The sequence below is a fragment of the Apodemus sylvaticus genome, chromosome 18 (assembly GCF_947179515.1).
Source record: "Apodemus sylvaticus chromosome 18, mApoSyl1.1, whole genome shotgun sequence".
NCBI lineage: Eukaryota > Metazoa > Chordata > Mammalia > Rodentia > Muridae > Apodemus > Apodemus sylvaticus.
In genome coordinates this window covers 20,343,746-20,368,823 of record NC_067489.1, presented here as the reverse complement: position 1 = coordinate 20,368,823, position 25,078 = coordinate 20,343,746, and the positions used below count along the sequence as shown (strand labels likewise).

General features: G+C 43.3%; 1 protein-coding gene across 5 annotated transcripts in view; it reads right to left on the bottom strand.

Moving 5' to 3' along the window:
* Kat6a (lysine acetyltransferase 6A) overlaps positions 1–25,078 on the bottom strand; it is a 203,676-nt gene that overhangs the window by 69,287 nt on the left and 109,311 nt on the right. For 2 of the 5 annotated variants that reach the window (XM_052162284.1, XM_052162287.1), the window contains exons 1-3: positions 7,551–7,646; positions 5,585–5,670; positions 4,376–5,289 (exon numbers count right to left, since the gene is read on the bottom strand). The exons of 1 other annotated variant lie outside the window; for it this stretch is intronic. In XM_052162284.1, coding sequence (XP_052018244.1) covers positions 4,376–4,975 — 600 coding nt within the window. In that variant the 5' untranslated portion in view covers positions 4,976–5,289; positions 5,585–5,670; positions 7,551–7,646. Of the gene's footprint in view, positions 1–4,375; positions 5,290–5,545; positions 5,671–7,550; positions 7,647–25,078 lie in introns of those variants that run through there. 2 more of the 5 variants (XM_052162285.1, XM_052162286.1) reach the window with 2 other exon arrangements.

Here is a 25,078-nt window from a genome sequence, read left to right as displayed (position 1 = left end):
GGACCAGCGCAAAATGCAAGCACAGTCCAAGATCATCATCAGCTATGTGATAAATTCAGAAGCAGTCTGGTATACATGAGATCTTGTCTCAAAAACTAAAGAAATAATTTTTTAAAAATGTAAGGGAGCTGGAGATGGCTTGGTGGCTAAAAGCTGCTCTCCCAGAGGACTGGAATGGTTCCAGGACTGACATCAGGCAGCTCCCGTCAGCCTGTAACTCCAGCTCCAGAGAAGCCAATGCCCTCTTCTGGCCTTCTCAGGTGCATGCACAAACATACAGATAAATAATAAATTAAATTAAAACACACTGTACTGGACCCTTGGCAAATGGATAAGATCATATTGAGGGAGGTAATCCAGAACTAGAAAGACAAACGTCACATAATAATTCTATTTGTGGTTCCTACTTGCAAGTTTTCAGATGTGAGTATAACCTGGACTAAATGCGGAAAGCAGGAAATTATAAAGGGACCATGGGGCAGGGAAGAGCAACAGAGAGAGGAATAGCAAGGTTCAAGTGAGTGATCAGATGTGGGGAAAGAACTGTCGGTGAGGCACTAATAAGGGGGCAGAGGGAAGTAAATACGAAGAAAAGAGGGAGGGGCCAAAATAATAGTAAGGACTGCCTGAAAGTCAAGCATATTATTATCTAGCTAGCTAAAATTACATATGAGAATATCTAAGTATGTATATACATATGCATATATAATTTAAATGAAATCCTCCCATATGGGCTGGCAACACTCCCATGAGCTTTAGACAAAAATTCTAACATCAGACATGAGAAGCCCTGATTTGAGTTGTTGATCCAGGCTGTCCAAGACTCCCAAAACAGATAGCTCTTTCCTGATGTCCTTGATTGCCTCCCAGAGGTGGAAGTTGCATCCTATTGCTAAAGAAGCCGTGATCCTCAGACACTGCACCCAGAGATCTGAGCTGGATCGGACCTGACACCTCCTTCCTGAAGACTAGCCTACTTATCAGAAGGTACCTTCTAAGGAAGAGAAGCAACCAGCAGTCCTACCCAGCTCTAACACCTATGTCCCACAACAATGGCCAGCAGTGTAATAACCCTACGGGTGCACTAGTGGGATGCACACCAGGCAGTAACCAAGAGCTCTCTAGTTAGACTTAAGACTAACTCAACAAGCAAGAAATAATTCCTGGTATTGGAAACCTAGCCAAAACCTAGGCTAGTGAAGTCATGGATCTTGGAAGGGAAACCTACAAACACCACTTTACTACACCAGCTTAATCCCTAATCTAGCCTAAGTATTTCTCCTCATACCCATAGTGAGTGCTCTTCTCACTCTTATCATAGAAACTTCTATTTGTCACAGAAAGTACTGCAGAAAACCACAGCTGATCAAAACTCAGAGTTGTAAAGGCCAGTCCCACCATTTATCTGCATCATAAACCCTGCACCTAAAACTCAGGGATGACTGCAGAAGAGCCAGAGGAAAGATTTTAAGAGCCAAAGGAAAAGGAAGGTTTCTGTGAACCCGTGTCTCCTAGAAACATCAGAGACTACACCCATGAAGTCTTATCAACATGTCTACTAAACAAGACCTTAACTATGAAAACACCAATGGACATGCTAACATAGTAGGGGGAGCTTAAGGGGCCTCAACCCTAAATGAAGAACTGCAGGCAACTGCAGAATCCTGGAGAGGGAGAAACGGTCTTCTACAGGAATAGTCCCCTAACTGGTTCTCCAATACAGTAGCATACACAGACTGCACAGGTTGCATTTATGTATTTATTTACTTATATATATATATATACACACACACATGCACACACACACACGTATATGTATGTGTATGTACATGTAACAACTAAATAAAAGGGCATAAATCTGAGAGTCTAAGAGAGGTGCATGGGAGGAGTTTAAAGGAGAAAAGGGAAGGGGAAATTTGTGTAATTATAATTTATAAAAATTATTACAAAAAGTTAAACTTTTCACCAGTGAATTATGCCACTGCCAGGCATAGTAGTATATGCCTCAAATGTCAGTATTGGGAGATGAGGCGGCAAGGTTTGTACAAGGCTGAGCCCAAGCTGGGCTACCTAGAAAAGCGAGGTTTCAACACTCCCCCACAAGAAAACAAAAGTACTGTTACTTTCTAATTGTTACTTAAACAAAAAATTGTAGTTTAATGGCATGCTGATAACTACAAGGAAGGATGATGCGATGACTCAGCTATTAAGAGTTCTTGCTGCTCTTCCACAGGACCCAAGTTCAGTTCCCAGCACCCACCTCACGCACCCATGACCATCTATTACTCTAGCTCTGAAGGGTCAGACACCCTCTTCTGGCCTCTGTGGATACACACACACACACACAGTGTGCATGTGTGTGTGTGTGTGTGTGTGTCTGTGTGTCTCAAGAGTAAACTACAGGGAGCTCCTTATGGAGAACAAGGAGGAGGTAAACACACAAGATGGGAGGGGCAGAGGGAGAGCAGGACTCCAGTGATCTGACAGGGAAATGGAAAGAGGTGTGCTCTTTAGAAATGAGGGAGAAAAGTGAACACAGGAGATGAGCACAGGAGGTAAAATAACGGTGAGCCACAAAGACTCATACTATTAACTAACACACACACACAAACCAAACCAAAAGCCTTATAATACATACAACTCTGTGTATAAGTATACATACTTTTAATGTCCCTCATGTGGACTGATGGTACCCCCCTCTAATAACCTATCAGACCACCTAATAAAAACCTCAATACCAGACAAGAGAAGCCCTCTCTTTTGTGCTGTTAGTCAAGGCTGTATAAGAGACTCCCAAAACATACAGTGTACTGCTGTTTCCCTTCGTGGCCTCCCAGAGGCAGAAAGTGAGTGCTTATTGCTGAAGATACTCTGACTTCAGAAACAACCAGGTCGGACTGGCCCTTCCCTGAGGACCAGCTCTCATGCTCCTCTCAGAAGGGACCTGTAAGTTTCCACAGGAGGGAGGCATCCAACAGTCTCATCTTTCTAAGATGCCTAGGAAGCCATCAGGACCAACAAGGCACAAACTTCAGGGTGCAACAGCAGCACACACCCCTTAAAGGAAACCAGCAGCTCTTTAACTGGACTTAATACCTGCTCCACAAGACAGAGCCCATGTCTGGGACTAGAAACCTAACTGCTCAGTGCTCGTGAAGTCATGGTTGCTGGAGAAGAAACTCTAACTACTATTTACTAAATCTCTAACATCAATCTACTAACATTTGTCCTTATATCACAGGTAAGTGTAATCTTCACCCTTCATCAAGGAGACTTCTCTTTGCAACAACATAAAATCATAGCCACTCAGAACACAGAGTTGTGGACTCTAGTCCCAATGAATACACCTACAAAACCGAACAAGGATCACACCAATGGACATGTCAACTAGACAGAGAAAAGTCTCCAAGGCCTCAGCCTCCACAGAGAACTACAGGAAACTGAAAGAAGGGGGGAGTCGGGAGGTGGCCTCCCTGTAAAAGAACAGTCACACGCAAAATGCTACATCCCCTTAAAGGTTGAAATGTACTGTTGATTTGCCTTTAAGTGCATAAAATGACAATAATACACACAACAGAGTAAGGGACATGTCTATGTACAAAACACTCCAGAACTTTTTTTTAATATATTATTATTTTTTTATTCGATATATTTTTTATTTACATTTCAAATGATTTCCCCTTTTCTGTCTTCCCATCCAGAACTTATTATAATACAGGATACTGTATTCCCAGCCCATAGAACTACTGATGTCAGAAGTCATAACCTTTAGGATTTTGTTATATACAAAAGGCACACTAGGTGTGGTGGCACACACCTGTAATTCCAGCACTCCTCGGAGGCAGAGGCAAGAAGATGAGAGTAAGGTTTTAGGCCAGCCTAGACTTTATAGAAAGACCCTCTCATAAATAAATAAATAAATAAATAAATAATAAAAATACAAATAAAAATATAGCACATGATAGGAAGCTATACAAAACGCAGAATTAAGAATGACTGCTTCGCTAGCACCTAATATGGATCACAAGATTCTGTCTCCTTCTTGTCTAATGATAGCCTAAAACAAAATAGAAAACAAGGAAAAATTCCTTAGAGTATGCCACTTCTTTCAAAGTCAAGTCTCCAGCAATTCTAAGTTCATCAAGTTGCAACTGTAAGGTACTACAAAAACCTTCAATCAAAAGTTTTTATGCTAAGCTAAATACATTCCTGTATTTGTCAACTCTCTATACACTGAAAGTAAGACTTAAAGTACTAGAACAATTAAAGCCTACTCAGTTTGCACAGCTAGAGCTCCCAAAAGCCCCCAAGCCTCGACCTTGCACCTAACTTCCTATGCTACTGCCCTGCGAATACTGGCGCTAACGTTCCTTACCTTGTCTTTCTCATGGGGAAGCAGGGACACAGGAGGCAAACACGAGAGCGACTCGCAGCCCTCTTTCCCGTCAGCACTGGCGGCCTTAGTGTTGAGGCGGTAGAGAGGTCCATCTTTAAGGAGTCGGCCATGACCAATGGCACGCTTGATGGCCAATCGTAGCTGCTGGTGAAACCCAGAGGTGGCACTGCCTCCATAGGCAGCAGACACATCCTTCTGGCTTTTCAAAAAGCGTTCGATACTTTTCAAAGTTGAGCCACCAGACTCTGCTAAGCCCTCAAATGCCCGTTTGAGTAATTTATTCCAATCCACACTTTGCTTATTATCCAATTTTCCATGGTTCCGAGGTTTAGGAAGTGCTATTCGACCAGGATTATCAGGATCTTTATAGGAATTGAGACCTTTGTTTGAGACTTTTAAAATCGTCCCATCTTTAACACTCAGCTCCAACTGCTCTAGAACAGTTTTCCGATCCAAGCCATGGGATGAAGACACTGCATTGCATATCCTTTCCTCTGAAGGTCGTTGTTTCTGCTTCTTGACTTTTTTGATGGCCTCCAAAATCCACTCCGTGTACAGCGGGTTAGCGAGTTTTACCATGGTGAAGGATTCTGTATATCCATAGAGTCGTTATCCCTTATCCTGATGCTGGGTAAGTCTTACACCATGGAAAACAGGATTCTCGGAAGATGGGAACCAGTTAACCATAGCATACAAGATTGCTGGCCTGAGTCTTCCCTCCTTTCACAAAATACAATTACAGCCTGCTTTTACCTCAAAAATCAAAATGACTGGCTTTTCTGACGTATCTTCAAACTCCTCACTAGCACCACACATTGGTGTCTATTCCACACACACTCTTGGGTTCCATACATCTCATTCACGGCTTCAAGCAGAAAATGAGTCTCTTAAGCCTGAAAAGAAATTAAAATAATGTCAGTTTTCTATCAAGGCCTACTCTGTAAATAAGTTATCAACTGAAACATCCAAGCCATTTCTTAAATCAATGTGTTTAACAACACTCCGAGGAGTTTAAATACAGTACAATCAACTATCAATACAATCAACTGGAAACCACTGGAATCAGAACAGAAAGAAAAAAAGCTGCGTAGTTAAAGTAAAATGAGGAAATAAAGAAGATGTCTACAAATGACCGCAGCTCTAACTAACCAGAGGAATACCAGTTTGTTCTCCGCAATCTGTGCTCACCAGTCTATGGGGTCAACTTGTCTTCCACATTTTCCCCAAGAAACTATTCAGCACTTCAACAAGTGTCTGGATTAGCAGAAAGAATCCTGCAATGAAAGCAAAAGTGAATCATCTTTCAAAATTCCAGTGGATAGAAAACAGTAAGGTCTGCAGAAACCCACTAACAACAATGTGACCAGTTCCTACACTAAAGGAAAGGAACATGCTTCACACACCACAAAAAAGGATATTAATGCAAACAAAAATAGCTTAGTGTGAAAGTGGTTACAGAATTTAAAATAGTCCAATTTCATTCAAACTTTCTCCAGTACCCATATACTGAGGGAAATAAAAACTGTCAAAGTACTTATAAACAATGTACAGATAAACTAGAAATCAGAAAGGCCTAAAACCATTTGAACCAAATGCAGATACGTATAAAACATACACAATATACAAAACAAGTAATTGCCTATGATCTGAGAAAAATGTAAAATTGAGATTGCTATCTCAGAGTGAACATTAGTCAGTAAAACAAAAACAAATATACTACTACTCTTATTTCTGAACGTTTTCCTCCAAAATGAAGTGTAACTTTGAACTTCTCATGCTTTGGAGCGCATGTACCATATAAACACAGCTAAGAGGGGTGGGCACATTCCTTCAAGTATTCCTAACGGTGCGCAGGCAAAGGGAAAACTGATACGTGTGGGAAGAAATAGTACTACAACTCTAATAAGAAAACAAGAGGGGCCAGGAAGCATTAGCACCTGGGGCCAAAATGTATTTCAAAATTAGCTAACTAAAAGAAGTCCCCCCAGGGGATCCTTCATTTTAGCGGAGGTCTTACGAGGACAGATATCAGAATTACTACTCAAGGCAAGTTTTTTATACAGACATTAACTTTAAAGTAACGAGAACTGAGACCTAAGAAGCTGCGAACACCCTATGTGGTTGAGCTTTCAGGTGAAAGAATGAATGACAGTCACTCATTGTCTTTCCGGCAGCAAGTTTCCCCAATCTCCAAGTCTTGCAGAAACCGACGCTCTGAGGATCTGAACCCTACCTCTCAGAAAGTACACTCGCGGCTAGAAAGAAAGACTAACCGGCTCCGAAAGCCCTTCCCGCTCTGTCTCCCAGCCCAAAACACTTCTTCGCGCCCTCGGTTTAAAGCCCAAGGAACTTTAAAAACTTGGAAGTGGCAGAGCCCCGCAGTTTGCTAACCGACCGCTTCACCGTTCCCATTCTATGGAAACACAGCCCGAAGAGTAAGTTAACAATGAAATCACGTGGAGTTAGGAGCATCGTAAGCTCTCCAGCCCCAGCTCCCCCAAGCTCTTCGCTCCAAGGGTCGGCTCAGAAGAGCAGCGAGGGGACGCCGGCTGTGACTGAGCCTGACAGGTCGGGCAGGTCCGGCCCAAAGTGGCAGAGCTCTTGACAGGCAAGCCCGCCGCCACCCGTCCCGGCTGGGGGCTGACAGTCCGACAGACACAACATCACACGTGCTGCCTGCTCCACACCGCGGCACCCACCAGGCTGTCACCCCGCACCGCACAATCCCGCTCGGATCTCCGCGCACTCCGCACAGCCCGGAGTGCGCGCCCGGCGCCGGGAGCGGCGGGCGGACGGCGGGCGCGCCCCCGAGGGAGAGCGGGCGAGCCCGCACAGCAGCCCCAGGCTCCGCGGCCTGGCTGCTCGGCGCCCGTGAGCCCCGGCTCCCGGAGCGGGCCGCCGGCGGAGCGAGGGCGACGGCGAGCCATAGGCGCGAGCCGGGAGGGCGGCGCGGGCCAGGCCGCGGAGTCGGACGCGAGGGGGCGGCCGCGGCGCCCGGCCCGAGGCCTGGCGCAGAGCAGCGGGAGGCGGCGCAGGCCGCGGCGGGGCCTGCAGCAGCCCGCAGACCCCGCGAGGCGCCGAAGCAGGCTCCGGGGCGGCCTAGCCTCGGGCTCGGCAGCTGGGAGCGATCGGGGGCTGCCCCTCGGCTCCTTACCTGGGGGGAAGACAACCGGGAGCCCGGGAGCCCGGGCCGGACCGCGGAGATGCCCCAAACTGACACGGCCGCCATCTTGGAGACAGTGAGCTCCGACGGGGGGGAGGGGAGGCCAGGCGGCGGAACAGCCGCGGGGGGAGGGGAGCGTCGCGAGGGAACGGCTGCCTGGGGAGGGAGCGGGAACAGCCTGCGCGGGTGGGAGGGAGGGAGGGAGGGGAGGAGCAGGGGAGCTCGGAAGGAGGGCAGCCGGTAGCTGGAAGAGCAGGCTGGTCGCCGGGAAGGGCCGGAGGGCGGGGCGACGGAGGGGTGGAGGGAGCCACTGGGCGGGTCACGTGGGGCGGGTACAAAAGGCCGAAGCCCGGGTGGAAGCGGGAGTTGGCCGGGCTGGAGGCCAACAGCTGGGGGCGTCCCTCCTCCTTTCTCACGCGCTGAGATCTGGCGGATGGCGAGGCCACAAGCGGAAGGTGCACCCGGATTACCCAGCCCGGGAAACTTGGGGCGGGCGCCTGGGTGGGGCGGCTTCGGCGCGACGCCGAAACCCGGAGCTAGTAAGCTCGGAGCGCCCGGCGCGCGGCGTCCGTCCCGGTTCCCAGGCGCTTGTTACCGCTGGGGCGTGCACCCGCGTCTGCCTCGGTGGGTGCGGGGGGCACCCCACCTCGGTGGCTCCCGGAGCTCCATGGCTGGGTGGGGGAACGCGGGTGGCAGGAGTTCCGTCTTTTGCTTTTGCCTTTCTGCTCACTCTACACTCAAACTGTTCATCCCCGTGGTTCAAAGAATAGAGTCTGGGCTAGAAAGGGGAGAGGGCGTGAAGTTGGACACCCTGTCTGCTAGCAAGATGCCCACCCAGGCACACTCCCTGACTCCCCTGCCCGCAAGTTACTAGACCTTTGAAATGTGTTTATAAGAAACAGCACCCACCGAGCTTGGTTTCTAGGACTTAAGACAAGGTCACATAGGTATTATGACACGGTTGCTTGTGGAACCTGAGTCTTTCACTTCCTTCCCTGCTCTGTGCAGATTAATGACTGAACAGCAGAGACACTTGGCTAGGGCAAGTCTCTCCTCTACTGGCTACCTGTTTCTTTGTCTCTGATCCACTAGAAACTTGCGATTGAGTCACACACACACACACACACATACACACACACATACCCCTTAAAGCTCAACACTTTGAGACTTGTATTGCTGCTACCCTTGTGCTTGGCTCTGTGTCCACTTCCTAGACTGTTACCCTGAGACCTCATTTTATCACAGCTTTGCCAAAACAAAAACAAAAACCACCTGCTAGTCGCTGCCATAACTTTGATATTACTTTTCTGAACTCTGTGGGGGTTTTTTTCTTTATTCACTTTACAGTTAAGATGTAGTCCTAATGCTTATATATATATAAATATATATATTCCCAAATATATATACATATGTATGTATATATATGTGTATATATATATAAAGAAAAAAAGAAATTCACCAGATAGAATGATAAATATCATAGACAATTTTTAAAATCTAATTTCAGAAGTTTTTAAGAAATAAAAAGTGAGAGAGATGTTCAGTTACTGGGGCCCTCAGTTGTCAGTGGCTTTAGACGAGCATCGTCCAGCATTGCAAGTCCTCATGCGTGTGCTCCCAGGTGATGTGAGAAAGTGGGTTTCCGATGGCCTTGGTTCCTATCCCACGTGTGAGTTAGGAGTACCTGGTGACAGTCCTGATCTTTGCATCAGAAAGCAGGTATCAATATGATGCCTTTTTCCCTGTTAACTGATTAAATCATCTGGTTTTCTTTATCCTTAGATGAAGACTCTGTGATTCTAATTTTAGTATAATAGTTTAAAGTCCTTTACACAATATGCTAATTGTTTATCTAGTAGACCAGATTGGATGAACAGATATTTGTCCATTAAAGCAACTTTCACAATTATTATTTAATTTAGTAGGAATATTCTAAATAGGTATAACTCTCCAAAAAGAATTGTTTTGTTTAGTTAATATAATGGCTGACTATCTAAAAAGAAAAGGCTTGTAATTAGATCTTAAAATTGTGATAATTAATATTTCTACCTACCTTGTATATATGTATGTGTGGTGTACATCTATATGTGTGTATGATTTAAAAACAAAAACGCTAGTATTTTTCAATTAAATCTAAACTAGAGATACCTAAAGATTTATGTCAACCCTTTCTGTCCAAATTATACAAAAGGCATCAATCTTTAATTGCATCCTTGATGTTTTATACCTTAAGTACTGATGTTTCTTGTATTTAAAATGTCCTATAAAAGAATTAGCTAGGACTTAAAAAATTAATTGAACCATATTTGCATTTTATTAGTTAAAAAGGAACAAATACTACACTGTCTCCTTCCAAAGTTCACTTCCCAAGAATTTAAATATAAGTGAGATAGCTCATAGAATACAAAGAGCTATAAATATGAGGGGGAAACATAGTCAATCTAATTTTAACTTATGCGCATTTTTGGTATTTTAGCTACATGTCTTGTCCTCTGCTGCTTTCGCTCCATCAGGCCACACTGTGTCCTGGATGACGTAAGTTTAGCTCTAATAGTGCTGCCACGAGCCATATCAAATGCCATGCCAGATAGAGAGGGTACAAAAAATAATTCACATCTGGACCATGATGGCTAATAGTTCTGATATGGCCTGGAGTTCCTTAATGGCTTTACCAGCCAGCCACCTGTCCTGAAGACTGCAGCCCTGCTCAGTACTTAGCCCCATCTATATCAGAGCCTTCCTAACTAGGAGAGACCTTATCATATTTAATAAACAACATGCAGTCCACACACGCACAAATGTGATCCTGGGTGAGCAGAAAATTCTGACTGAGAACTGGAAAGAAGCTATGTCTTCAGAGACTGAGTGAAGTGCAGAACTCTGGAGAGCTGGGAATCTGGGATCCAAGTCCTTAAGCCGGAGCTAGCCGAGCTCTGGGACAGCCTTTCCCTGCCCACCTGTGTCAGAACCAACATCCTGTTAATAACAGGTAAAAACCTTTTATAATTTATTAACAGGGCTACCAGCTTCCATCAACCCAAAAGCTGAGTGTCACCAGATAGCATCTCACACCTATAGAAAAATTTTCCCAGTCTTGCTGTAACCGCCTCTGTGATATACCCATTAATGTACTTAAGACTTGCCTTGATTTATGACTTTCTTCGTTCTATAAAATTATAAAACTTCACCAAACTGCTTCCATGTTGGAATGAGAAATTTGGGGCAACCTAAATCTGTATTTCTAGGCCATAGTCACTCAGAATGGTTCCAGATTAACTCTTAACTCCCTTTAGGTTAAAAGCTGTGGCCTTGCATCGGCAGTAGTGTTCTCCAAACATTCATTCTCTCTTTCTCTCCCTCTCTCTCTCTCTCTCTGTCTCTCTCTCTCTCTCTCTCTCTTTCTCTCTCTCTCTCTCTCTCTCTCTCTCTCTCTCTCTCTCTCTCTCTGTGTGTGTGTGTAGAATATATGTATTTCTGAAATATTGCTTGTCTGCTAGCTAGGGAAAATGTGTCTTGGGTTGGTTCTGAGTGATACTTTAGGGATTGGCTTTCTCAGCTCTGAGCCATCCTCTCCCACTGGGCCTGGGAGAGGGGATTATCTTGCTTGTTTATATGAATGTGTATTTTTAAGACACCAGGTGACCAGTCAATCCCTTATGCATCTCCCCAGGAGAGACAAGAACTTTTATGCTAACCCAGGTGTGGGATGTGTTTTGTGACTCCCCAGCAAAAACACCCCAAGGCCAGTGCATGCTGTGGGGTGTTTCCCTGATACTTTTTGGGTGGGAAGGAAAAAGTGCCTCTTGGTGTCTTGATGATCAAGCACTCATAGAATTCCTAAGTTCCAGTGTCACAGTGGACACAGCTTGGCAGTGTCACAGGAGAAGCATCAGGGGAAAAGCAGAATTAGGCATTTGAGGAGGGGGTGTCAGGAAACAAAAGGCCAAATAAGTCAAAATATCTCAAAGACAAACAGAAAACAAAATGCCTTCAGTGTCTCTAAAAGCATAAACCCAATTGCCTTGAGAGATCTGAAATCAAACAAAACCGAACTAAATGTCTAGACCTTAAAATTCTTTCAAAGCAAACAAACCAAAGCCGACCAAACAGGTAGCTATCAAGTTAGGGTCCTTAATTAGACATCTCAGAATAAACAAGAGGACCAGCATCCAAACCGTGGGAGGTCCAGAGCCTAGGAAAGAACTCCCTACAGTCCACCTCAGGAAATAGCAGGTGGACTGGACTCAGTGGGTCCATGCCAGGCACCTGGCTGCCATTCAGGTGACTGACTCATCCAGCAAGAACTCGATGGATCTCTGAGGCCCATTTTGTGACTCCCCAGTTGTCAATAAAAAGAGCGCAGCTCTCATCTTAAAAGGAATGAGTTTATCCTGGAGCTTTTCCACAGCCTGGGAACACAGATTTTAGGCTTCCCCAAATTCCATTTCCAACGTGAAGGCAGTTTTGGCGAAGTTTTATAGTATTACAGAACAAAGAAAAGTCATAAATCAAGGCAGGTCTAAAATACATTGGTGGGCACTTGAAAGGAGTAGTTAGAACAGAATGGGAGAAGCTTTTCAGTAGGCTTCAGATGTGATCTGACGACCTTCTCAGCTTTTAGGTTAATGGATGCTAGCATTCTAAGGTTTTGAAAGATTTCGATCTGTTAGTCACAGGATGCTCTAGGCAAGGGATGGCTGTCCCAACTAAAGCTAGCTCAAGACAAGGTAATTAGCCTGTGGCAAGCAACATTCCTTTCTGCCCTTCTGCTGTAGCACTCAGCCCTCACAAGTCATCTGGTCACCCCAGGAGTTCTGCACACCTTCAGTCACGTGCTCTAGAAGGGCCTGCTTTTCATCTATTCTGGGTGACCACCCTGTATGCATTCCAGGCCAGTTCAGAAGTCAGAGAGACTAACTCTATCCTGTTTTCACTGGAAATGTTTTTAGAAGGCTTACATGTAATACAGTAACATAGTGGGTAAACTTTAGATTTATACTTAATATATTTGTGTTTTGTTTTATTCCGATTCATCCACTATGTGTCTTTTGTTCTAGCTTGATTTCGCTCGAGTTCGTTATACTATTTTACTCATGGGAACGGAAACGATGGCTCAGCTGTTAGGTTCACTTCTTGCTCTTCCCGATTCCCAGTCCTTGTCAGTTCCCAGCCTTTGTCACGTGGTTGATGACTGCCTATAACTCCAGCACCAAGGATCCAGCATCCTAATCTGGACTCAGAATGTGTTGACCACACATGACATACATTCACCCAAACAGAAGCACACACAAATTAATGAATGGGACAACCAACCCACCCGGAGCTCTCCCTTGGAAGGCTCTTCCTCCTCGGTAATCATTCCTTGGTCGTTGAAGTCTTTCGTCTCAGATTGATTTATATGATTGATTTTCCCCTTCCATGTAAGCATGTCTCTTGGTGTCAGTCTTGCTCAGGTCCCATTTAAGCAGCCTTGTTGGGTGGATGAGACTTAGAGTTGTAGCTTCTTAGACATTCCTGGGAGACACAGTCTCACATTTGGTACATTTACATGTAATACAGGAGCTGGTCAAACTTAGACATAGCAAACTTCCTGTCACCCTAGCTCTTAAAATCTTTCCACCCTTTCTGCTTTTTGAAACCTCAGAGCCAAATTCCAGCAACACAACATCCTCCAACAAAACTGCACCTTCTAATCCTTCCAACACAGTCCAAGCAGCTGGGGAACAAACATTAAAAATCTATGAGCCCTTGTATAAAATATATGTTCTCATTTAAGACCCATGACTTCACTAGCCCTGGATTTGTTGGCTAGGTTCCCAGTACCAGGCACAGTACCTTCTTATTGAGTAAATCTTAAAAGCTGTTGGTTACCACAAAGGTGTGAATGCCACCTGTTGCATCCTAATGTATATAAGGCCGTGCAGGACACTGCTGTAGTTCATAGGCATAATATCTCCATAGGACGGTGGGTTACATCCCTTCCTTGGAAGCTTACACGGTATCCTCTGGTACCATGAAAGCTAGTTCTTTGGGAGAAAGCTTTGGGTCAGATCCTGCTCTGATCCTGTGGGTCCTGTGTCCAAAGTGCTTGGCGTCTACAGCAATGAGGATTTATCTTCAACCTCTGGGCGGCAGGCAAGGGCAACAGCCATAGGCTGTATGTGTACAGCCCTTTCCAGCAACTAGAAAAGGGGCTTCTCATGTCTGGTATTAGTTTATGACTCGTGGCATGAATCATTGCCAGCCTAGATTAAACATTTTTATTTAAACTGTGTATTTATAATGTGTGTGTTAATAGGTCTGTACTGGATGGTTTTAATGTGTCAACTTGACACAAGTTAGAGTCATCAGAGAGGAAGAAGGTGAGAGAATGAACGCCCCCCACGGATCCAGTTGTAAGGCATTTTTCTCCACTCCTGATCACTGTGAGGAGGGTCCAGCACATGGTGGGTGGGGCCGTCCCTGGGCTGCTGGTCCTGGGATCTATAAGAAAGCAAGCTGAACAAGCCATGGGAAGCAAGCCAATAAGCAGCACCCCTCCATGGCCTCTGCATCAGCTCCTGTCTACAGGTTCCAGCCCTGCTTGAGTTCCTGTCCTGACTTCCTCCAGTGATAGACTATGGATTTGGAAGTGTAAGCTGAATAAATCCTTTCCTCCCCAACTTGCTTTTTGGTCATGGTGTTCTGTTGCAGTAATACAAACCTTGACTAAGATAATACAACACACACACACATAGCTATTATGTGTAATTGCAAGTAAATAATAACATGATTCCTTGTGAGTTTTTCAGACAACCTTACTGATACCTTTCTCTCCTCACTGTCTTCTGTAGGGAGCAGAGGAAACCTTGGGTGAGTAAGATCTGAGTGTGCTGCTGATCACTTGCATGATTTTGGCAAGGACCCCACAGCCTCAGACTGATGGAGCCTTCCTCTAGGACGGATGTTGGTAGTTGGTAGTGTATGCAGGAATTGTCCACCATAGCTTTCTCCCCACTGGGTATGTATGGCCTGAAGATAGCTCCTTCAGAGACTCTCCTACAGAGGCTGCTTCTACCAAGATAAGCTAAACCTGTCTCCTCAATCCAGATCTACACCATAAACCCTGCCTCGTTTATCTGTATGTAATAACCCCTCTCTGAAACTGTGTAATAAACAGACTGAGCTCTGTGGTCCTGAAGGTTCCCCAGACAAGAGCCCCTGCCACTTGAGCCCAGGTTTTCCCTGGGCCTTGTGTCTTTCTTCGTCCCCTCAGTGCTCCTCTAGCACCTGTCCCCTGGAGCCATGCTTGACCTAGCACTTTTCCATATTAATCTCCCACTTCCTAATTAAAGCTTCCCTCTCCATTTCCCACCATTGTGCTCTGCCTTTCTCTGTGGCTCCCCACTTACCCACTGATGGTCCCTTCTTATCTCTCTGGTCCCTGCAGCAACCTTCTTAGAGCTCCTGCATACTACTAGACCTTAGCTAGCTAGTCTCTGGTGGTCGTAGAGAGATGGCATGTCACTGGGCAAAATTATCTTTGACGATCTTAAGCCCTTTAATGGCCAATTACCTTACATTTTATATCTGGTCTGATTCCTTTGGGGAAATTTCTCACATTGTATCAGTAGCTTCTAAAAGGCCTCTATACCCCACCAACTCTAAAGCTAAATGCTGTGTCATCTGAAACCCCTAAAGGAGATTTCCCAGAATTCCTTTAGCCAGCCAATGCCCCTACCGCATCAATGAATTGGATATATATTAATTTATGGCATTCTAATGTTCTCTGACTATAAAAATGCATGTATACTCTTCCACAGTAGAACATACCGTCCAGGGCAGCATGACTCCATTTTCAGGCCCCATGGTCATTCATATTTGACTCAGAGCAAACAATTTATTATATCTTTTAAAATAGCCATTTTCTGTGAACAGCCCCCACACCACAAATTCGAGTTTATGATTTTCATGGATATTAATTGCACATATATATTAGTATCTGAAGACTTTATAGTTCCTGTATTATTCTGTGCAGTCTGCGCTCAACTACCCTTACCAGCATTTTAAGCGTTTATGTTGTTCTTTCCTCCAATGTGTATTTCTGAGTGTCTGTCTGGAACTGTATCACAGTTGTGCTGATGACAGATTCTCCTTTTGCTTGTTTGTTTCCTATACTCTTTATTACTCTTCACGTTGGTTCTAGGCTTTCTTTGGCAAAGTTTGTCTCTACTTTAATTTTTTCCTTTTAAAGTTGCCTTTCCATTATCTTCTGCTTTTCCACATTCCTTTGCACTGGTGCAGACGCAGACAGCTCTGATGAAGCTACGGCTTCCACGACTCCTAGAGACTCAACTAAACATGAGTCGAAAACATGGAGGAAATTGCTGCTAACGGAACAGTCACAGACCACAGACATCATCACTGTTGCCTAAATGATACGATGCAGTAATGACATACCATTTTTATCCTAGTAACTTCTACAGAGAACCTGAAGTGGCGTCTCCAGGAGGCTTGATAGGCAGGTAACACACCGACAACGCACAGCAGTCTGAAGGGCTTGCCCATCTGCGGCTCTGGCGTCTCTGGGAAGTGCTGGAAGCTATTCTCAGCAGACACCCTGAGGGAGCTCAAATGGTTTGGGTTCTGACTTGTTTTTATGATTTCTTGTCTTTTAATTTTTAAAAGTTGTATTCATAGTTTTTCCTTGTATTCACGCCAACATGAGTTCATAGGTGAAGCAATAACATCCAGGAAGTTCCTCCAATTTTGTGCTATACTTTATCCATTTTAGGAAAATACAGTGTAATGTCTTATATTTCTTTTCCTTTGAGGACACAGCTTACATATAGTCAAATTATTATTATTTTTTTTTTTTGGATTTGGTTTTTTCGAGACAGAGTTGCTCTGTATAGCCCTGGCTGTCCTGGAACTCACTCTGTAGACCAGGCTAGCCTCAAACTCAGAAATCTGCCTGCCTCTGCCTTCCAGAGTGCTGGGATTACAGGCGTGCGCCACCACCGCCCGGCTAGTCAAATTATTTTATTATACATCTTTTTTTCTGTCATACTTTTCTCCTTTAAATCAACTTACATGTGTGCCAACTAGTTTTATGTCAACTTGACACAAGTGAAAGTTGTTTTGGAAGAGGGAACCTCAATTGAGAAAATGTCCCCACCTTAGCTGGGCATGGTAGTACATGCCTTTAATCCCAGCACATGGGAAGCAGAGGCAGGAGAATTCTGTGAGTTCAGTCAGCCTGGTCCCTACATAACAAGTCCAGGGTAGTGAGGCTATGTAGAGAAACCTTGTCTCAAAAATTCAAAAGACAGAGTCAGAGACAGAGAATGTCCCCCACCAGATTAGCCTGTAGGCAAGCCTGTGGTGCATTTTCTTGAGTGATTTAATGTGGGAGGAGCCAGCTCATCATGGTGGTGCTACCTTGGGAATAAGGGGTCTGGGTTCTATAAGAAAGCAGGGTGAACAAGCCATAGGAAGCAAACCAGTAGGCAGCACCCCTCTGTGACCTCTGACTCAGCTCCTGCCTCCATGTTCTTGCCCTGTTCCATTTCTGTTCGGAACTCCCTCAGTGACAGAATATTCCTGGCAGTATAATAATAATAAATAAATAAAAAGCAGATAAGTTGAAATAAACTCTTTTCTCCCCAAGTTACTTTCGGTCATGGTGTTTTATAACAACAGAAAGGTAACTAAAACAACGTCTATTTTCTAGTAAGCTGTTAAAACTTAATCTTGCTCATATTTTAAGCTGTCGCATTGTCAGATGATGGGAAAAATAAATCCAATTCATTTTGAGAAATTACCTTTTTATATATTTTTCTCTACCTTTATGTCTGTTTTCCTGAACACATCAATCCCTATTATTTTAAAGCTTTTATTGATTCCTGTAATCGCCGACCTTCGGTGGGTGTGGCATTTGCAGTTTTGTTGTCTTTTTTTCCTTTCTAATGTGTGCTCTGACTCCTGGCTCTCCTGGTAATTTAATAATAGAGACCTACATGTTGAGTATGTAGAGGCTCTGGCTGCATCCCACACATCCAGAAGAGGCTCCTTTGCCTTCCTCGTGGCAGAGAAGGGAAGGCCATTCCTTTTCCAACCACAGACTGGGTTAACTGAGGTTATATCTTATCATGGGCTCGTCTCTGCTCAGCTCCCAGGCTGTAGCTGGGAGACATGTCTACTCCTTCAGCTTGATCCAGCTTTCTTGTGTCCTCAAGTCTTCCCAAAAGTCTTCTCTGGTTGACTTTTGAGGATGTGTCACTGTGCGTGTGCGTGTGCGTGTGTGTGTAGGCACTCGTGTGTGGGATGAAAATCAGAAGAGGGCATAGGATCCTCTGCAGTTGGGGTTACAGGAGAGAGAAGGTGCATGACATGGGGTCTGGGAAGTAAACCCCACCCAGGCTTTATAAATCAAACGGCAGCTGCTCTCAACTGGAGCCACCTCTCTAGTCCTCTGCTCATCGTCTTAGCCACCATCTTGTGCAGCTCCATAATCTGGCAGATGATTTCAAACAAAAAGTAGTGGTATCTTGGGGCAAGTCACTCACTCTTTATCTTTGGGAAATTGTGCCCCTGTCTCCTGAATGCTCCAGTTTCGTTGGTGTCTCTGTAACCGAGAGCCTCCTTCTGTGCGCAGAACCAAATTCCAGATGATGGAATGATGTCTAGATTTTCTCCGAGAAACATAGATACTGATTAGCACCATCTGGCACCAACACTGCCTCCTCCACACTTTTCATACGCTGTCTGAGATTCTTAGCTGAGTAACCGTCTATTCTCCTCATCCTTGGAACAAGAAAATGATTTTAGTTTTTGGTTTGTTTGTTTTTTTTTTTTTTTAAGAATGCAACCATGTGACCTTCCATTTAAATAGAAAATATATGAGCAAGACCACCTAACATATCAAGATATAGTATCCAACAATAGCTGTGTGTCATGGTCACCTGAGTCTTTAGAAGGGTCTGTAATTCTACACCAGCCCTCCCTAATACTGAATTTCTGAGGGTGAGATGAATTCAGCTCAGTTTTTTAAATCTTTCTAGGTAAGAACAGTTGCCATTGCCATGACAGAGTAGCAGGGGCTGGATTTCTTCTCCCTCTTACAGAGGGAAAGGCTAACAGAACAGGTGGGACAATCATTCTTAAAAAAAAAAAAAAACAACAGACCAGTGTAAGACAGTCATCGGTAGGGTAAGAAAAACAAACGACTGAGCCACACAGCTGCTCCCACCGAGTGTATTGTCACAGTTTCCAGGCCCCAGCTCAGGAAATACTGCTGACTCGAAAAGACAAATATCAGGACTTGGTAGCCCCTGGGAACAAAGGGCAGAGAGGCAGAGGGATAAAACTCCAGGTATCAACTGAGGGGTCTTTCCTGATTGTTGGGAGAAGTACTGAACTGCACCTGCTTGAGAAAAAAAAAAAAAACTAACTGGAAACTAACTGCAGAAAGGAAGCATCTCAAAAAGGGAGGCAATGTTGTCCCAGAGCTTCCAGGAGACCAGAAGTCGACCCCATCTGTGAGGAGCGAGGCTAGGAAGACCTTATTGTGCAGGAGTGCACAGTCTCATAACAGTGAAGTTAGTTTTCCCCATGCCCCAGGGAAGGAGTGGGAGTTATCTTGAAGCATTAATAACTGAAAGAACTCCAACTAGAAGAAAAGTGTCAACCTACAATTCAAGTCCAGCAAACGTCAGATCGGGAAAATTGTGTAGCCCCCCTGAGGTTTGTTAGCATTCTCTTTCCTACCTCTTCAGAATGCGGCAGCTGATTTAAGGGTTGCATTATAGTAAAGTCGTTGAAATCTGGTAGAACACCTAACATCCACCAGACAAAAACGTACGTGTGTGTGTGTGTGTGTGTGTGTGTGTGTGTGTGTGTGTATAAACAAAGATAGAAATTACATCAGGCTTTTCATAAAACCATGCATCTAAAAAGAAAACAGATATTAAGACTTGAAAATGTTAACAATAAACAGAATTCTTTTTGTCTGTTTGTCTAGCTGGTTGGTTGGTTGGTTTGATTTTTAGTTTTTAGAGATAGCATTTCTCTCTGTGGCCCTGGCTGTTCTGGAACTGAACTCACAGGATCTGTAGATCAGGCTTTGAACTCAGAGATCCAACTGCCACTGCCTCCCAAATGCTGGGAATAAAGGCGTACACCATCATGCCTGGCTAAACCTAGAAGTCTTAAATCTTTCAGAAATGAAAGTAAAATAAAATATTTTCAAACATACACACATAAACTATGACAATTTATTAACATTTAACCAGACCGGGTGGCACTCATCTGTGGTCCCACTACAGTCTGGGAAGCAAAGGCAAGAGGAGCAGAGTTCAGTGCCATCTCGGCAACACAGCGTTGGAGGCAGGCACACACTGCTGGAGACCCTGTCTCAGAAGAAGGAAGGAAGGAAGGAAGGAAGGAAGGAAGGAAGGAAGGAAGGAAGGAAGGAAGGAAGGGGAAAGGACAAGGAAGGGAAGAAAGGAAGGAAAGAGAAAGAAAGAGAGAGAAAGAAAGAAAGAAAGAAAGAAAGAAAGAAAGAAAGAAAGAAAGAAAGAAAGAAAAAGAAAGAAAGAAAGAAGGAAAGAAAGAAAAAGGAAGGAAAGAAAAATGAAAAGATCCTAAAGATCTATACAAAGATATTAGGGGCAGTAAAATGTGGAATGTATGATTAAGTATAATTTAATGTTTACTTGATAAAAAAAATACCTTTAAAGCAAGTCAATAACATTGTATTGTGAGGTTCAATGCCTGAGGACTCTCACAGCTTTCAAAGAAGGATTCTGACCAACAAGGTGCTGTGAATTTCTGACATGATTTCATCCAGCGTCACAGCTGCCTGCCTGGTCAGGAAGAAACTGTCGGGGTGTGTTTGACATTCCAACTGCAGCTCACCTTCTCTCTCGCCTTCGGGAGCACGTGTGACCTTCTATCGACACTCCCCCAGAAACTGTCAAAAATGACTGCTGCTTCATGCACAACTAAAGCCTCCCATCAAAGTCTGATAATAAACTCTCTGGAAGTTGTAATAATTCAAGATCAACCTGCATTACCAATCAGGATTTCCTCAAGCCATTATCCATAAAGCCCATTTTTACATAAATTTAAGTGTGCAAAAATGTTTCAAAAGTATGTTTTCACTGCAACACACACAAAATAATCAGTCGTAGCTGTTATCCTTCTCTCTCTGAAGAAGATGGCCTAATGTTTTTTATCCTAATATAAGTGATGTAGATCCACTGGAATACCAAAAAACAATGTAATCATAGCAGAAAGAGCACAGGCTTTAAGACTTGCACGGATTTTGATGGCCTTGTGAGTGGGCAGAAAGTGATCTCTGTCTGCCTCTCTAAAACCTGGGCATACTTTGAATGACAAAGACTTGTCACCAAGCCCTTCTTTTGCTGTCCATAGAAACTTTTGTTGACCATGCTTTAAAAATCTCGCATATTATAAGCTCAAACAGTACAAAACAGGACTAAACGGAGGTGATCAGAGTCAGGACTCAGGGCTGCTCTTGCAGACCTAGGTTCTGTTCCCAGCACCCACATGGCAGCTCACGACACTCTGCAGCTCCAGTTCCAGGGATCTGGTGCTTTTTTCTGACCTTCACGAGCAACAGATACCACCTGGCACTGAGATGCCACGCTGGTAGCACACTTATATGCATAGAATAAAAATATTTAAAAAGGGATAATTTACTGAAAGAATCAAGGAATATATGAAAATATTTAGTAGTTATTTTTGACTAATGAGATTTATATAACTTTAGTTCCTTTATACTGGATGTGTTTCTATTTTTAAAATCATATGGGTTAATTTTTAAACCGCTAACACCCATTTTGAAAAGTCATGTGTTCATTCTCTTAAACATGCATAGGAAAATGAAACAACACACACATAAACCCATGGAAAAAATATTTAAATCATTGAGTGTCAGTAAGACCTGGATTCTAATGCTGACTTTCTGTTGGTTTATTCGTCTTACATAACCACAGGACACTCAGTTTCCTCATTTTTGAAAAGAAGAGAACACTTACCTCTTTGGGTAGGTAGTTCCAAAAATAAAAAATATTTAGACATGAAAGTATCCACAGGGTTCTTGTTTCTTAGAATCTAGCAGGTAAAAATGTAAGCCTTTTTCACCGGCAATGTGCCTGTATTATGTGGGGCACAACATGGATATTACCATTCAACTGACCAATTAATTGATCGCAACAACAAATGTTTTCTAAGCATATACACAAATAAACTTCAATCGAGGTAAATGGGTTACTTCTAGGAATGATAACAGCTGTTATAAGGTTTTTTTTTATTATATCCACTGTATATTTAGTGGATAATATTTAAAGGGAGGCTATAGTGAGCTAAAAGTGCCTAGAACAACAAATAAAAATAATAAAGCTGAGATTAAGTGAAATAAGACAACTGAAATTAAAATGGATCCCCAAAACAGCAAAGGAAGAAATAAAGAGAATGAAAAATAGGAAGTTATAGCAAGATATATTAGCTCAACCATACTGATGATTATATTAAACATAAATGATCAAAATACACAATTAGTAGGAAAGGATTATTGGATTATTGGACTATAAGAGCATGAACCAAGTACTTCCTATCTACAAGAAATACATTCTAGATAAAAAGATACAAAAAAGAAAACACATGCCAGGTGAGTACTTGCTGCAAGGTCGGTACTATCTAGTAAAAAATATGAAAGAACTCTAAACAGTACTGGGACTGAAAAGGGATATTTCACAGTAGGGAAAAAGTCAAGTCGACCAATAATACTAAATGTTTATTAAAATAACTTATAGTTAAAGAATTAGAGATGAAAGGAATATTTCTGTGCTTTGTATTGCTACCATTTTTTTAAGTGACAAAAAGCAGCCTGGGAGGAAGGGTTTATTTGTCTTACACATTTTCACATCACAGTTCACCACTGAGAGATGACAGGGCAGGAACTCAAGCAGGAACCTGGAGACAGGAACTGAAAAAGAGACCACGGACAAACACTGCTGACTGGCTTGCTCTGTCTAGTTTGCTGTGCCTTTTTACTATACTTCCCAGAACTGCCTGTCAACGGGTAGCACCACCCCCAGTGAGCCACACCCACAGTAAGCCACACCCACAGTTCAATCATCAATCAGGAAATTACCTACAAACTTGCCTACAAGTAATCTGATGGCATTTTCTCAGTTGAGGTTCCTCATTTCAGATAATTCAAGCTTGTCTGAATTGACAAAAAACAAAAACAACAACAAAAACCTAGCAAAAGTAATGACATAGAATACTTGAATAGCATTGTCAAAAAGGTATAATTATTATAGAACTCTATACCCAATCAAAGAAAATACCATGCTACCTGCCAATGCACAAAAATGTTCATCAAGATGGATTATATTGTATCCCATAAGACATTCCAGAAAATGTCACTGGTTGAGATTATATGAAACATTATCACTGTCCAAAATAAAATTAGCTTTTGATTGTAAAAGATAATTTCTAGAAATTATCTAGAATTGTCATTAAAGATATTCAAATCAAACAGCACAGAAGTTAAAAAATGTGAGAAGTAATTTATTGAATGAAAATGAAAAGAAACATACAAGTTTGTTGAATATAGCTAAATCTGTGCATAGGAGACAATTTAGAACATTAAAGGGCTGTATTAGAACACAGTGGTGGCAGAGGCTGTAGCCGTTTGGTAGAATGTCCAGTATCTCCCTCTACTCTACAGCACAAATGTGTTAAATTAATTAAGCATCCACTTTAAAACATTTTAAAAAGGAAATATAATTCCCACGATAAGAAGAATAGAGAAAATTATAGCTAACAGTAACCAATTAGATGAAAAGCAGAACAACAAGGAAAACCCAACGAAAACAAAAACTACGAAAGTATTAAAAAAAACTGACCAAGTAGTTCTAAGAAGATTGACAATCAGGGTAACAAAATAAAAGAATCACCAATACGAAGAGTGAAGGGGAGACATAGCTTTAAATCCCAAGCATACTGGAGAGGACAGAAAAGCTAGGGGCAGTGTCTGCTCATTCCGTCGAGCACACAAGTTCCAGGCCAACCTGCTCAACAGAGGGGGGTCACCCATCAGTAAGGAAAGCCAGGCTAGGGAAAGGGTCAGGGCTGCGGCTGAGCGGACTGAATGCTTGCCTACTGGTCAGTGAACATTTTATAAGCTGGTCATCAGCAGCTCTAACTCCAGCACTGTGGAGCAGCAGGCAAATCCCAGGGTCAAGGTCGTCTTTGACAATCAGAGTAAGTTCAAGACCAGCCTGGCCTACATGAGACTGAAGGGGGCAGGAGATGGGGAGAAAGAGAAAGAGACTAAGGGATATATAATGAATAACTTCACACTGATATATAACTCTAAAACTTGTATAGAAAATTTTTCTTGAAAGACATAATTTACTAATAGCCACAATAAGAAAACAGGTTATTTAGTTTCGCTGTTGTTGCTGTTTGCAGTAATGAGGACCTCAGGGTCTGATACAAACTAGGCAAGTGCTTGACCACTGACACACACACACACACACACAACCCATGTTTATTTTTACGAAGAGTCTTACAAAGTACCCAAGCTGGTCTCGAACTTGCTCTGTCATCCAGACAGGTCATGAATTCTATGATCCTCCCTACTACTAACCCCAGAGTGTGATGCTATCAACGTAATAAAATTTATAGTGAAAATCCTTCCACTTGCCTGGTGTGGTGGGATACAACCTTCCATAAATAGCCTCAATGCCTAGGAACTTGAGGCAAAGGGATCTTGAGCTTGAAGCCATTTCGGGCTACACAGTGAGATATGTTGCCAAAGGGAGCCAGAGCAAGAATCTGACAAGTGGACACTTGTTACAGCATGAGGAGCCTGCAGGGCGAGAGAAATTTGGTTTTGCAAGATGAAAAGGTTCTGAAGAGGATAGTGTTGGCTGTATGACATTATTAGTGAACTTTAAAACACTGAATTGTATACCGAAAGCTGAACCAGGCAAGTAGAGGAAATAGATTAGCAACTTGGGACTCAGATGGGCTTGGGATACTCTGTCTCTCTGCCTCTGCCTCTCTCTGTCTGTCTGTCTCTGTCTCTGTCTCTCTCTCTCTGTGTATCTCTCTTTCTCTGTATCTGTTGTTCTATGTCTCTCTGTTTCTCTATATATACACACACATACACACATACACACAGCACCACATATCACACACACACACCACACACATACACACCACACACACACACACACTTCTCCAAACAAGGTACCCAGAAACCTGTTAGCAACCTAGGACCCCACCTGCACCGAGCTGCATGCAGACCTCACTCCTTCCTTTAACAACCATCAGACCTAAGAGTCTATCCAGACACACTCCCAGTACATTTGCAGACTACTGACAACGGGACAATCCAGCCTGACTGGTTTTAGGTGCCTGCATAATATGACAAAACTGTGTTCCCAAGTGAACTTTTGGAAACAGTCCTGATTTACCACCTTATGCCTATGCATAAG